Below are 14638 nucleotides of genomic sequence, written 5' to 3' on the forward strand. Positions count from 1 at the left end.
AAATCATTTCATAAGGAAACCTAAGCCTACAAATACTTTGGCTTTATCACTGAAAGGATAAGATTCCAAACATGAATGAGATTCAAATGGGAGCAGCTCAAACATCCACGCTGCAACTGTCTTTCCCGTCAAGCTCTGCTTTATTCTGAGTGGAAGCACCAGAGCTGTCAGCCTGTTTGGCCTCATAAAGATCCCAAAAAACTGTAAGTGAACACTTTGAGCAGTCTAAAGCCTGGGTATACAGAGACATTATTTGAAACTTTGGCCATATTTATAACAAGCATCCACAACTGCAACAGCAATTACAAACAATCGACAATAAAAATCTCTTAGCTGCAATAAATACTCACAGAAAGAAATAAAGCACAAATTTCTTAAAACACAAAACTATCAAAAATGTGATCTTCAACTAGTCCTTTCAGAGTCAGTCCCTGTCGCTTCTCTGCACTAAAACATGAGTATGGACTCTCACCTGTCCACCTTAAAGGTCTTGGATCAGTCTCAGAATGAAAACAGGACCAAGTTTGGATAAAAGTTTCGATCTTTGCTATGGTGGGGAGAAAAATGCTTCTCCTGGGTCTGACGGGTCATGGCACTGTTATTCTCACTATTGTGAATCTTGTCATCCCAGCTGTCGTGCCAAAGATGGATTTCCCCTTGCTTAATGCCTCCTGGATGGAAGTATCTCGTGTTAAATACTTCCTTACAGCAAAAAGAGACAAAGCAAGTGTTCGCTCCTTTGGGTGTTACATGATTCATGCTGTCCGCAACAGCTGAGTTTCTTTATGAAAGGCTTTATTTCCTTTCACTGTGGCCTGCATATGGCTCGGTGACTCAACTGTTGTTGTTTTATTTTTACATCGAAAGATGACAGCTGGTCGGTATTTTCCCCCAATTTGCCTCAGTTGCCTTTCATGTTTCTACAGTGTGGATCGCTTGTGTAGTGAGTAAAGCTGGGAGATGATTTTTTTCCCCTCTGCTTTATTAGGTCAGTGACTGAAACATCATTAAAAGCTGAGGGGGAGGTGGGGCGGGGGGTTCCTCTGGATACAGATCACACGGTGGAGTCCCACCTGGGAGCTGCACAGCACAGTCACAGACTTCACTGTTGGCACTGACAGGGTAACACGAGCCAGGCTAATGGAGCCCAGTGGCACTGATATCCAATCGTTGGACATTATAAAATGTTAAACAGCAGTGGATCTTACATTTTGCCCCCCACTCCACAGAAAGCAATAGAAATACAAACATGAGTTTAGGAAAGTATTTTTACCCAAGTGATTACAGCCTAACCCAGACTGGTGATGTCTGGAGATATTCCCTTGGCAGCAAGTTGCAGCTGTGGCTTGGGTGGAGTTCATCAACACCTCTCATGCTCCCACATGTATATCTGCCAGCAAAGAAGACCTAATATGAGTCGGTAAACATCGCTTAATGCAAACTCAGTCGTCAACTGAGCTGTTTCTACTAAAACAAGTGAAGAAATGCAGCATGTTTACCACTCTGCCTTTCATGTGATATTAATGACTCATCTGGAACGATCACAGGGCCTTAGGTGAACTAATGTGTGCTTATAAAACATGTATTAAATGTCAGTCCTATTTAGTGAAACACGTTAATCAGTACTTTATATTGATTTTGCAATAGGTGTAGAGCACTGTGGCGTTTTATGGGGTAGTTATGTGTCATCTCGGGTTTATGTACATGACAACTAAAGCACTGCATCGCAGCAGCACGTGATGGATGGCCATAAACTCTGCTCCAGACATTAATGCCTCCTACACGATTTTCTTGCTAACAGTGTGGTCATCCCTCAGGTTTTCCTTGTGCCAGGATGAGGGCCACATTTAGTTTTGGTGTGAGATTTTTCCACTGAAATCTGGTGAAATCACATTGCCCTCAGACAGAAATTCAGCTTTGATAATCCCTCAATTTATCCTTCTGTCCTCATCATTGGCTAAATGCAGCCTCTCACTGCTGTCTGTTCAGTCCACAAGTTGATCCTAGTGACCTCTAAGTCCTTCAACGATGGGGCGCTTGTATTTTTATTGTAGTATTCTATTATAAGTTAAGTTATGTACCTGCATCTTTAAATGTTTTTTAAGGAGGTTTTTCGACTGCTGCCAGCTGACTGTGATCGTATCCATGGTTGGGAGCCACTGGAAACATACTTAATAAGTTTGTTATGCTTCGGTTGTTCGGTCAGGGCAGTCTGCCTGCTTGTCCCCCTTCCACATGCTCAATGGGGTGGAATATATCTGCATGAAGCCGTGCAGCCATCTGCCGACGCGGAACAAGTGGCATTGCCAGAAAAATTAAAAACACGAACTTAATCCGGCTTCACAATCTGGCTTTTTCTCCAAACCGCTCCACGTCTGGATGCGTCACATTCAAGGGGCGGTTTTCAGCTTCCCAAACAAAAAAAACCAAATAGTGGCATAAAAAGGCTACCTGTACTCCCATACGTGAGGCTAAATGACCACAAGTCGGCCCATAAAGCGTCATGTGCGCACGTGAGTGCGCCGCCAGCCATGCGTAAAAGCGTAAAAGAAACTTGAATAAGCGGTACTAACTGATTTGAGACCCCCCTCCTCCCTACTCGACCCTTAATCTTCAGGCTGACATGATTATGATTTTTGTAGTGATTGACAGATTAAGGGAAGTCATTCACTCGGGGGGTGATAAATGGTAGATCAGGCGAATACAAAGAGCTGTGTGAAGCGAGACATCGCCGCCGAGGGATGATGTGGAGGATAAGGAGGGAGATGGCACAGGAGGCTACAAAGGAGGGAGGGCGGGGTTTTTCCTTCCAAGATGAGGCTAACTAAAATTAAACTGCTGCCGGCATATGTGGGGTACTGTAGTCTCCACGGACAAACCTAAGCCCGTGCGGAGAGAGAAAGAGGGAGGGAGGACGAGAGAGGATGGATGATGATGTGGATATGGTCTGAGGAGCGGCTCTTCCTCTCTTGATGTTGTCTCACCTCCCCTGCGAAGCTGTGAAGCTTTTATCCTGTTTCTTTAACAAGCCGCAGCAGTTGTTTGCGTCATTTTTTCTGCATTTTTAAATATCGAGGTTCTCTCTTCTTCTGTATACTGTGCATCCATCGTCATTCCCACCATCATCACCATCATCTGTAGCCATGTCGGACTCGGAGGATATGACGGAGTTCGCCAGCATCGTGGAGCGGATCGTGAGGGGCGAGGTGAGGCTCATCCGCTCGGATGATTTATGGTCCTTCTGACAGCGGCGATCTGTCTGTCAGCATGCTCCGACAGCAGCAGCAGCGCCGGGCCGGCCTGCAGGACTGTCGGAGGATGGAGAGGCATGCTCATAGACTTCTATTCTAATCTGTTCTTTGTTGGTGTCACACAATACCCTATTATATTACGTTATATACACTACGAGTGCATGACTGAGTTATTAAGACCCACACCTATTGTATTCCTGTAGCACAAACTATTTTATTTTATTCTGTTCTTGTAAAATTTGTCACTTTACATTATTGCAGTTCAAAAGTAGAGACTCATTCCCTTAATTTAACCTCATCTATCTATCTATCTATCTATCTATCTAAAAATTGAACATGATGAGTTTAATTAGAGGTTTTTCTGGGTGTGTTACTGGTTACTGCTGCAGGGAGAACACGGACTTCTGTCAAAATGTGGGCCACTTGGCAGCAGCTGTGGTTTTGGTGAGACTGGGTTACTGAGGTGTGTTTGGGACTAAAAGGGGAGGGCTGGGTGGGTGTCTTTACCCATTTCATTCACTCCAGACTGACAGAATGTGCTGAAATGTATCTCTCCTGCTAGCACAATCTCTGGCATTCGTTCATGCGTGCACAGAGCTGTGCATGTGTTTCGTGTGTGACAGAAACAGGAGAAGACTTTACACGTGACTGACTCACACATGCCAGCCGCAGTTGCAGATTTCTGTTATATTTTAAGCTGTTGTCAGACCTGTCGTGCACAGTGAGTGATAGTGTTATACCAGAGAATAAATAAAATTAGGAGCCCAGTAAATCTATTAATGAAACAGTAACTAGAAATTCTTTGCTGAGCATCTTTCTGTGAGCAGCAGTACAAAAATGCTGTAAGTGAGGGTAATGTGTCAGAACATTTCTACGACCTCTGTGAAACTGTTAAATTTAGTTTTAATAGATCACCATCTAATCTAAGAGGGCTGTTGGAGGGTGAATCAAATCCTAGAGGACCAAGTTAAACTCAGGACAGGCTGTCAGTCAGTCACAGGTTGACATACAGCATATGACATAATGACATCATACAGGACATTTAATGTTGTCAAGTCTTTGGACTTTGTGAGGAACAGAGGCACAGGGAGAACATGGAAGTCCACAGTGGCAGAAACTTCATCATGTGACACAGCAGCAAGACTGTGCTGTCTGGCAGTGTCGCTGCAAGGCCCGAGTGTCTGCCAGCAAACAAACAAATGACTAAACAGAGTCCTAAAGTTGCCCTCTGTGCCTCCAGTGACTGTGCATGCAGAAGCCGGTTAATCAATTCAAATAACATGGCCACTTTACTTCTTGAAGGAATTACAGCTCCTCCTCAAAGCACCCAACTTATTTTATGGTCACTTTTTGTTCTCTAACTGAAACATTATTGGGGTGACTTGCCAGGCAACCCTAGTGTTCAATAAAATAATTGCAGACCTGCGCAATAATCACTACAGCAAGCAATTATAGGGTCATAAATCCCCTAATGTAATGGGAAGGACCCTGACGTTGTAACGAGCACAGCAGTCTCAGTTTGCTGGCCCCCTTTGCTTCTGGGTGTCAGTGTAGTAACCCGGTGTAAAGATGGACATACTGAAAAGGGTAGGCTGTTTTGTATTTTAAGTACTTTTGTAAAGCTTTTGAGAGCTTTCCCTTGAACTTCAAATTCAAGTGCTGATAGGCACATGAATACACTTTAATTAGCGGTCTGTTCTCAGCAAGCCTTCACACATTAAACACCACATTGCTAACATCTGCAAACACAGCATACGTTTCCCGAATTCAGTTTGATTGCAAACATTCAACATTGTCTCCCAAAAATGTCAACCTGGGCTGTCCCTTTGATATACAGTACAGTATTGTGCAAAAGTCTTGAGCCCCCTCCCCCCCTCCCCGCTTTTTCAGTCCAGTCCTTGTACCTAATCATTTTTTCAGAAGAATGTTTTGTTTGTTGAGCTACCTAACACTGACCTATGAATAATTCAAACATAAGAAGGTAACTTAACTCAAGGGATGAATTAGTGGTGAATTAGTGCTGTGTCTACACATAACACATAACAGAACCACAAATTGCATCTTAAGGCAATTTGTTACTGGCCGCCTTTCACATATATGTTCCCATTTCTTTAGTTGAATCTATAGAAAGTGCCAAAATTAATATAATTTGATAGAAATAAAGCAGTATTTTTGCACCAATAATTCCCGAGGTACTATTAGCCAAAAAACTTGGCATATCTCAGCATGGTGTGCAGTGTGCACTTTAAAAAATTGAAGAAACTGGACAATTGGAGGACAGAAAAGGAAATGGTATGCACATACAAACATATGTACAGCAGATTGACAGCACCTGAGTGTCACATCCCTAAGAAACAAACAAACAAAACATATCCAGCAAATATCGGACACGGGACCTGAGAGAGGCTTAGGATGTTCACAGAAGCTTCATCAGAAATGGTCTCAGTGAAAGAACGGTTGGCAAGAGGGAGTCCATCGTGCAAATGGACAGCATTCCATTGGCAATGGCTTCATTTTCCAGCATGACAATGATCCCAAACACACTGCCAGAGCAGTAAAAGCATACCAGGATAGAAAAGCACACAATGGAAAACTGACAGTCACACTGGGAACACTGACTGGGATCATCTGGACAAACAACAGAACAGAAATGAGCCACCATCCAAAGAAAAGCTTTCAATGTCCTTCAAGAAGCCTGGAGAACTGCTCCTGAAGAACACTCAAAGAATTTATAAGCTTGTTGAAGAAATATTTAGTCACACCAAATATTGACTTGCAAGCTTATTAGGATTGTACAAACTTTGTTTTTGCCTTATATACTGTTGTATATTTGCATGTGTTTCAATGACCTAGTAACATAATTCAGTAACTTTTCCCAAGAATTAGTTAATTCAACAAAAAAATACCTTTCAGCGTTTCGTGTATTTGAACATTTTCTTATGAAAATATCGATGCTATCGCGCTAGTAACGATACTGCCGATATTCGGCTCGATCCGCCCATCTCTAACATACGCACTCCCCCCTCCCACACGGCTCTCCTCCCACCCCCGCCTGTCTCGGTCCGCCTGCTCTCCTGCAGCAGAGAAGCGGCTGCTGATTCACTCCGGGCGGCCGGCGCAGACTCTCTCAGCAGCGTCGCTCTATTTAAATTCACTCATCCGTCGCTGTCGGCATCTTCACGTCGCGTCGGAGAAGTTCGGGTATTTTAGCTCGAGCCAACACGCCGGGTTAGGTGTTTTTAAGTCTCTCACACAGCGTTTTCTCCCCCGGGATGTCTGCAGAGATGCGGCGTAGCAGCATAAACGGGGTAAGTTGGAGAAAAGTGAGTTTCATGGTAGTGTGTGTGTGTGTGTGTGAGAGAGAGAGACTCGTCATTGTTCGCCTCTGCTGTTGGGACTGGGCATTGTTAAAAGTTACCAGTCTCCATTCATTGCTGACTCCAGCGTTTGTTTCACTTATTTCTTTGCGTAGTGACTCGCCTCAAACAGGCTTGGTCACTGTTTTCTGTTTAAACTTCCCTTTATCCTTCTGGGTATTTAACACGTGAGTGTTTTCTCTAAATTACTGCTGTTCAAGCACCACCACCAGCAGGAGGATGGATTGATTGATTACGCCGGGATGTCTCATCACACCACCTGAAAGAAATCACCAATCTGCCGCTTTAGGACTGCTGCAGAGACGCTCGTAATCGTATTTAATGTGCTGAAACGTGAGCTGCTGGGCTCATGCGTTTCACTGTTTCTCTATATTTAGCAGGGCTTAATCCCGGTTTATGTAATCTATCTTAACATGTTAAATACACTGCGGATGGCCATTATTGTGATAGTCAGGTGAGTGACTGAAATCAGTATAGCTGTCAAACCTACACCCCAGTGTGCCCACCTTAAAGTGCATTTCTCCACCTGCAGTGACACAGCATACCTGCTCAGATTTGCAGACAGCATCTTCATTGTAGTAGTTGTTTGGGAATCAAAGAGAGCTGTATCCTTCTGAGCTGTGATGCTATTTCTGTCTTTCTGTTCACCTTTTTTGTTTCCAAGTTATTTTTGTCTTGTTCGGTGTACCTGACAGCACTTGCGCCATCTGAAAACGCCTCAATGTTAAAAAGAAATCTAGTTTATTCAGTTATCCCTTCTCCATCATCAGGTCCCAATCAAGAACATAGAGAGGGAGCTGATCTGCCCAATCTGCAAGGAGCTCTTCACCCATCCGCTGATCCTGCCCTGCCAGCACAGCGTCTGCCACAAATGTGTGAGAGAGCTGCTCATGTTGAACCACGAGGACTCTTTTGATGCTGGTTCTGAGTGCTCCCTACCGGGCAGCCCCAGGTCCAGGGTGCCCTCCCCCTCCATGGAGAGGCTGGATAGGCTTGTGAGATCAGGTGGGTCTCAGGGTAAGGAACCAAAGCTTGTTAACTTAAAAGTGAGCTTCACAGGAAGGATTATGGTGTGGGGAGTTGAATCTCATATTTCTGTAGGTTTTTAAAAGCTTGTGTATCGAGGGCATTAGCAGGAACAGTGAGAGCTCTTGCACTGCCTAATGGAAGCTAATAATCAGAACACAAAATGCAATGCTCGACCATTTGTGGTGACTCCTAGGGGAATTGGTAATGCCAACTTCCTGTAACATCTTCCTCCTAGTTCCTTCAACTTCACCTTTTGCTTCTTGTCAAAAGGCTGCATGCAACAGGTGTTGGGATTTTCCTCTACAGAAAGGGAAAGAAAGCTTCTCAAATAAGGAAAAGTATGACACAAATAAAAAATGAAGGCTTGGGGAAAAAAAGGTAGTGCAACTGAGAAGAGGGCTTCATGAACCAATAAGCAAATCTTTAGCCAATGCAAATTAATGGTTGAGTGTGAATAGACTCGTGGAAACTGGGAGAGACGCTAAATAGGCCAAGTATTGTGCGACGTTTGGGTGCTAGTGCGCCTCAGACGCCGCTCTCCCCTCCTCTTCTTGTCCTAGATAACGCAGAACAAACTTTGAGAAATGATTTTTAATCATTTTACCGCTCAGCCGTAACGCCGTCAGTCATCACTTCTTCTGATCCCGTCTGCTTCTGCAGGCCTCATTAGAGAGAAAGAAGAGGAAGTCGACGAGCTTTAGTTTTGTCTTCGAAAAGAAATGTTGACAAGCTCCATCAGGCCCTAATCTTCACTGTCTGCCTTCTATTGGTCCCCGGGGCATCAAACACATCTGGAAATGTTAAAGTAATGACAAGAAGAGCAGCTATCATTTTCACTACACCTTTAATTGGATATGTGTGTATCGTCTGTGTGTGCGTGTGTTATGTACACACGGGTGAACAAAGGAGATCTGTAAGCTCCTTTTTTTGCATTTTTATTTAGAGTTATTTTAAACTCTTAAAACCAAGCTGAGCTGGGAGGAGGAAAGCTGGTTGAGATTCCTCCGAGCGCAGGTGGCTAAATTATGTTTATGTTCTCTGCACAGCACGTTGCACTGCTGCAGTCCAGCTCAAGCGGGTCAATGTCTAAGCCTAAAAAAGAAAAAGCGTCATGGTGGGACACAAGGCCGCCTCTGTGGCTCCTGAGAGCTCTGGGCTGGAGGCCATTTTCAGAAAGATGTTGTCTCATTTGCGCTCTTGACATCACCCGGGCTGTGTCTGACTTAAATGCTACATACCAACTCCAAGCAGGTCGTGGGTTCATGCTGGAATAATGGGATTGGGAAAGAGTGTGCATATTTGAAATCTGCAGAGTTTAATCAAGTCTCTCTGTGCAATTCTTACTTTTTCCCCTTCTTTTTAAAAAAGGAGACGACAGATACAAAAATCGAGTAAATTGTGACATTGCTGCTGTGATGTTTACAGAGCGTATGCATGCCTTAAAATGCCAAACATCTACATATGTGCCGATGAATCCTTTTTTATTTCAGTGTTTTGAGTGTGTTGTATTGAACTGGGACACCATTCGAGATGTAGTGTTGAATGTAATGTGTTTAAATCACTGGTATTAAAGCTTTGGTTGTGCTTTTTTTCATTTTAAATTGATTTTTCAATTTGTTCTTTAAGATGACGTTTGGGCATAATCAATGGCTGACCCCAAATCAACATGTTGAGTGATTATGCTGTGAAAGTTGATTAAAATCAAGTTTACAGTGCTTGATTTTAGACTCTATGTTATTTATTTATTTTTGAACTGATGCAGACTTGTGCATAAAGGTGGGCACTCATTTTCTTACAATTATGGCTATTCAGTAACTCGTGCTGTATGAGACTGAGTAATGTTTAACCAACATCTCTTCTTGGAGCACTGTCAAAATCAGAAGGGTAGCACTAACAAAACCGATGTTTACTGAGGTGAACTCTTTGCAAGTTATTCAGCGCTGGTTCCAAACCACTGAGGCAAGGCTCTTGAACAGTCTCCCTGTTCAGCTCAAGTTTGTTCCTTACTGGCAGGACTGTGTCTGTTGATGCAGGAAATAATCAAATCCTGCTTTTTGAGTAAACAAATCTGAGGTCCTGCAAAAATCCAGGTTGTGCACAGAGCCACTGGACTCATTATGACTACTGCCTCCTTTCAGGTCAATGCACAGCATTAACGTACAGTAAATTCAGTGACATTTGGTTGACATGATATTTAATAAGGCTGTTCATGAGTGCAGATTTCCAGTGAGTGTAAGAAGGAAGCCTTGAAGTACATTATTAACACATTAACTCCCAACAGAACAAACTAACTCTCCTAGTGCCTTCACTGCTGGGAGCTCAGCTCATTGGTAGCCATGGTGATGCAACCTGCCTGAGAGGAATGACTGAGGGATTAGATGAAGGGAGAGAAAGAAAAGACTTGAGACTATATTTATCAATGTGCAGCTTGGACAAGCCTCGCTGTACTGTGACTGAAAAAGGCGGTTACTAAAACGTGACGTTTCCCAGCTTTGGGGCTATAACACAGCTAACCTTTAACTGCTAACCCTCAATAAGAGTTAGCTGGCGAAGGCTGCGTTGGCTTTAGTAATCTTGTCACATGTTGAGAAATAAGCAAATTTGTTTTCTTGTCAGTGTTTTAGAAGTAAAATGCTGGATGTGAAACTATAGCCAGGAGATGGTTAGCTTTGCTTACCTGCTTTCTATTAAAGTATGTTTTCCATGCTCTTATTGGAAAATGTAACTGAATTATACATTAGGGCGGTGCCATATGACCAAAATCTCATATCCCGATATAAGACATCTATTGTCCGATAACGATATAAATCACTAACTTTTTACATTTTCTGTAAATTCTGTGAATATCGGGCAGCTGGACTTGTGTGAAGTGTTTCCAGCTGGGCGTCGTGTACCTGGAGAAGAGTGTTTTAACAGATGCATGAATGCGTGCTGCGGGGAAAAGCCTGTTCTAACGTTTGAGTCTAAGGTTTATTTTTTTTGTCACCTGACGGCTCTTTTTTGCTTCTCATCCATAAATACTCGGCATAATCTTTTACGTGATTCAGTTTATCTTGAGCTTTATTGTGAAAGGTTTATGTGTAAAATAAACAAGCGGACACCTGATGGTTTTACCATCGTTGTTGCTAACGACAACGCATAAAAACAGGCGCTTGTCCGTCTGTAGTGTGGTTATATTAAATATAAGAGAAAGAGAGAACTTTTAAGAAATTAATATTGCCACTACAGTGAAACATCAAAACGATGAAACAATATTGCCGTAAACAGTTTATTTTGCGACACCACGAAACAAACAATAGCATAAAATGAAACATAGACGTTTTTATATCGTCATCCGATATATATCGTTATATCGAACAGCCCTATTATACATTTAAAAACACTTGCTTCGAAAATTAAGGGAGATGTAAAATGTTTCCGACTTTAGCCAACTTAATTTTGATAACTCATCAACTTTGGTAGCATCTTTAGCTAACTTTAGCTGCCGCTGTTTTTAAAAAAAAAAAAAAAAAAAAGGGGGGGGGGGATTTCCACCCGTAAGTCGAAAGTTTACATTCTCTAAAATTTTTCTTATGTATGGCTATATGTTGTGTTTTGTTTTTTTTTTGTTTTTTTTTTGTTTTTGTTTTGTTTTGTTTTTTCTCTTTCCAGTGGCATAAACAAACTTCCGCAGTGTTAATTTATTTTGGTGTCCAGGGAAACTGTTTAGCATATGCATGATTGATTCTTTGCCTAGAGGTAAATGGCAGTAAACCTAGTCAAATGTTCTACATGGTGATAGGCCAGCATAATTAGGGCTATCAGTCAGTTTATATCAATGTTCAGCCAACATCTCAGTTCAGTTTTATTCATATAGTGCCAAGTCACTGCAACAGTTGCCTCAAAAGGCTTCATTTTGTGAGGTAAACCTTACAATAATATAATGTGGTTTATAATATAAATCTCACAAAAATTAAGCTAACTTTTAAATCCCATATTGGATCTTGATGAATGAAATATCTGTCCTTTACTCTTTAACAATCCCTGTTTAATTTGTTGAGAGCAAAATGGTGTCTGAACATCATCAAAAGGAAAAAAGATTTCTCCCTTAAATCCAGTGTTGGTCAAGTTACTTGAAAAAAGTAATCAGTAACTAATTACTGAATACTTCCCCAAAAAAGTAATCCCATTACTTTATTGATTACTTATTTTCAAAAGTAATTAATTACTTAGTTACTTAGTTACTTTTTAAAAACACGATTTACAACCTGAATAGGTGATAAAGTGAGATCTTTCAGCCCAATTCTACTTTTTCTACATAATCCATCATACAAATCAAATGGAAAGGTCCCTTTTTAAAACTTGTTTTGTTAGTTTTAATCTTTTAACTTTATGCATCAAGCAAACGTTTAATTATATGCAACATTCTCTGACTGGAAGAAATTTGTTTAATATTTAAACCTATTTTCTGCACATTCCAGCACATAAAATATTTTTTTGTGTGTTAACACTCACTCTTTCAAATAGATGCAAGTAAAACACAGCAGAAAATAAAGTCACAGACTAGCGGTCCTGTTGCTCTATTTTCTACCTGTAAAGCAAGAGTGGGGTAGGCGGAGGTTTACCCTGGTGCAGGTGTGCCGCAGTGGTCAGTAGAAGGATAGGGCAGTTTCTCTGTAAATTTCCCATTATGTCGTAGCGCACTCGATGCTTGCTTGGAAGTTTAGGGGTTTTTTGTTTTTGTTTTTTTTCTCTGTAAAAAGACGTTTTCTTCCCACGCACAACAGACGCTAATGTTTTTGTCACTTTTTATGGAATCAAACTCAAAATAAGGTCAGTACTTCCACGCTTTAAACGCTGCATGCTCATACTCTCTCCCGCACTCGATATATGATCCATTGTTGATCTGCACACAACTGTTGTCACAAACGTCGCACTCGCTTACCTCACTGTCATGAGACATTCTCGCAAAAAATCACTGTTTTAGTAACGCAGCGTTCCTACGGGAAAGTAACGGTAATCTAATTACCGTTTTTGCAAAAGTAATCCCTTACTTTACTCGTTACTTGAAAAAAGTAATCGGATTAACGCGTTACTGCCCATCTCTGCTTAAATCTGTGCAAAAGGCTGCAAGTAGTGCAGTGGTGCTGGTAGGAAAGTGGTTTTAGCTTTGCCTAATTTTAATGGTGAGCTAAGCTAACCGTCTCCTTTTTTAAATTTTATGCTTGGCATATAAACATGACGAGAAATATTTCTCATAAGCCAAACTGTTGCTATTAATACACATTCTAGGCCAAAAATAAAATGAGGACCACATTTATTAGTCCAGTCATGTATATGTTTCTCTCCTTTAATACAAGTTGTTTAGTAATGATGCATAAATCAAGAGTTAATTGTACTTTGTTCAAAATGTATTTTAAATGTTTTACATTACACTGAACTGCATTACCATTTTTGTCACTTTTCTCATAAGTTGACTTTTTTTTTTTCAGTGTCATATTTAAAAAAAAAAAAAAAAAAAAAAAAAAAAATCTGTATTCACGCATCACTTCACATTATGCTTTGTTTAATTTAAAAGATTTTTTTTTCTTTGTTGGTCTCACCTCACTTCTCTGTTCATTGCTTGCAGCCACTGTGCGAAGGTCGTTTGGAAGTCGAGGTAGACGCGGGCTCCGTGTTTTGAGTAGCTGTAGTAGTGAGTACAGTGTTACTAGAACCCCTGTAAAACCCTAGTTTGGTTCTACCTCTTCTCTACATAGTCTGCATTAGCCCTATTCACACGATCATACAGACTCACACCAGATATAAAATAGGTTCTTATGAAGAACTGCTGTGATTAATACCATAAAGTAGGCTTTTAACTCTTTGTTAGACACTTAATGACTAATATCTGGTTTAAAAGACCCTTAAAAATGTCCACTGAGCATAAAACTCGAGTGTTAAAATGGGTATGAAATGCTCCAACGATGAGTCAGTATGTAAAAGAAAGTAGTGCCTGAGTGAGGGAGGGAGGTAGTGTCCCAGACAGAGAGGTTGCTTCGTACCAAAAAGGAATTGAAAGGAGCTTAAATTAGTGAGAAAGGGGCAAGGAAGTTTCCTAGGAGTTGAAGTGGAACAAGAATGTGTGTGTGTGTGGACTAAGCCTTACATTATTCGCTAAATCACGGTAGCAACTAAAGCAGCTTTATAGGGATGGAGAACTATTGGTCTCTTAAGTTAAACACACAGTGGAGAAAAAAAAGCATACAGTATGTTTGGACTTGCCAAGCTTGTTAACTGTCATTATTTCCTGATATGTTTGCCTTTAATTTGCTCATTATGCTTGACTTGACAATAATGAGTGTTCGAGAAACCACTTATAGGAACACAAACCTGTTTGAGCCTACCTCTAATTATTTTAAGCATGATGAATTAAGTGTCAGATTGCCAGCAAAGTAAAACAAGACTAACACAAGCCCTTTTAGTTTAACTAATGGAGTTTATTTAACATGCTCAGTGGATGTTTTTAATCAGGTGCAATTATTTTCTCAGCTTTGAAGCAGAGTCAGCATCTCTTTCTTGAACACTGAAAAAATAATGTAGTGTCCCCAAAGCCCTTAAAAAAAAAAGTACAAAAAAATAATGGGAGCTGACTTGATTTTTTTTTTCTGCCTTGGAGAACATGTATTAAGTTAATATTTTACATTTCCATATTGAACAAAGTGTAGTTGTACTAATTGGAGTCCTGTTAATCTGCCTTGGATATCTGCTCATAGAAGTAAATATTTCATAAACTGCAGACTTAACCATTTTTATAGTATACACTCACTGGCCACTCTATTAAGTACACCTTGCTAGTACTGAATTGGACCCATTTTTGCCTTCAGTACTGCCTAATTCTGCATGGCATTCAACAAGGTGCTGGAAACCTTTCTCAAATTTTTGGATCATGTTGACATGATGGTACTATACAGGCTTCACACGCACAACGATCTCCTGTTCAGCCACAGACCAAAGGTTGGA

At 41.1% G+C, this 14638-nt stretch overlaps 1 protein-coding gene across 5 annotated transcripts in view; it reads left to right on the plus strand.

The window, feature by feature from the left end:
* The first annotated feature begins 2866 nt into the window (after positions 1-2866).
* The window catches only part of trim36 (tripartite motif containing 36), a 35236-nt gene continuing 23464 nt past the window's right edge, over positions 2867-14638 (plus strand). For 2 of the 5 annotated variants that reach the window (XM_087849204.1, XM_087849200.1), the window contains exons 1-2: positions 2867-3206; positions 7399-7633. In XM_087849204.1, the coding sequence (XP_087705330.1) occupies positions 3144-3206; positions 7399-7633 (298 nt within the window). In that variant the 5' untranslated portion in view covers positions 2867-3143. Of the gene's footprint in view, positions 3207-6351; positions 6560-7398; positions 7646-14638 lie in introns of those variants that run through there. The other 3 variants (XM_087849199.1, XM_087849202.1, XM_087849203.1) reach the window with 3 other exon arrangements.

The sequence above is a fragment of the Neolamprologus brichardi genome, chromosome 12 (genome assembly GCF_056152115.1).
Source record: "Neolamprologus brichardi isolate AB-2024 chromosome 12, ASM5615211v1, whole genome shotgun sequence".
Classification (NCBI taxonomy): Eukaryota; Metazoa; Chordata; class Actinopteri; order Cichliformes; family Cichlidae; genus Neolamprologus; species Neolamprologus brichardi.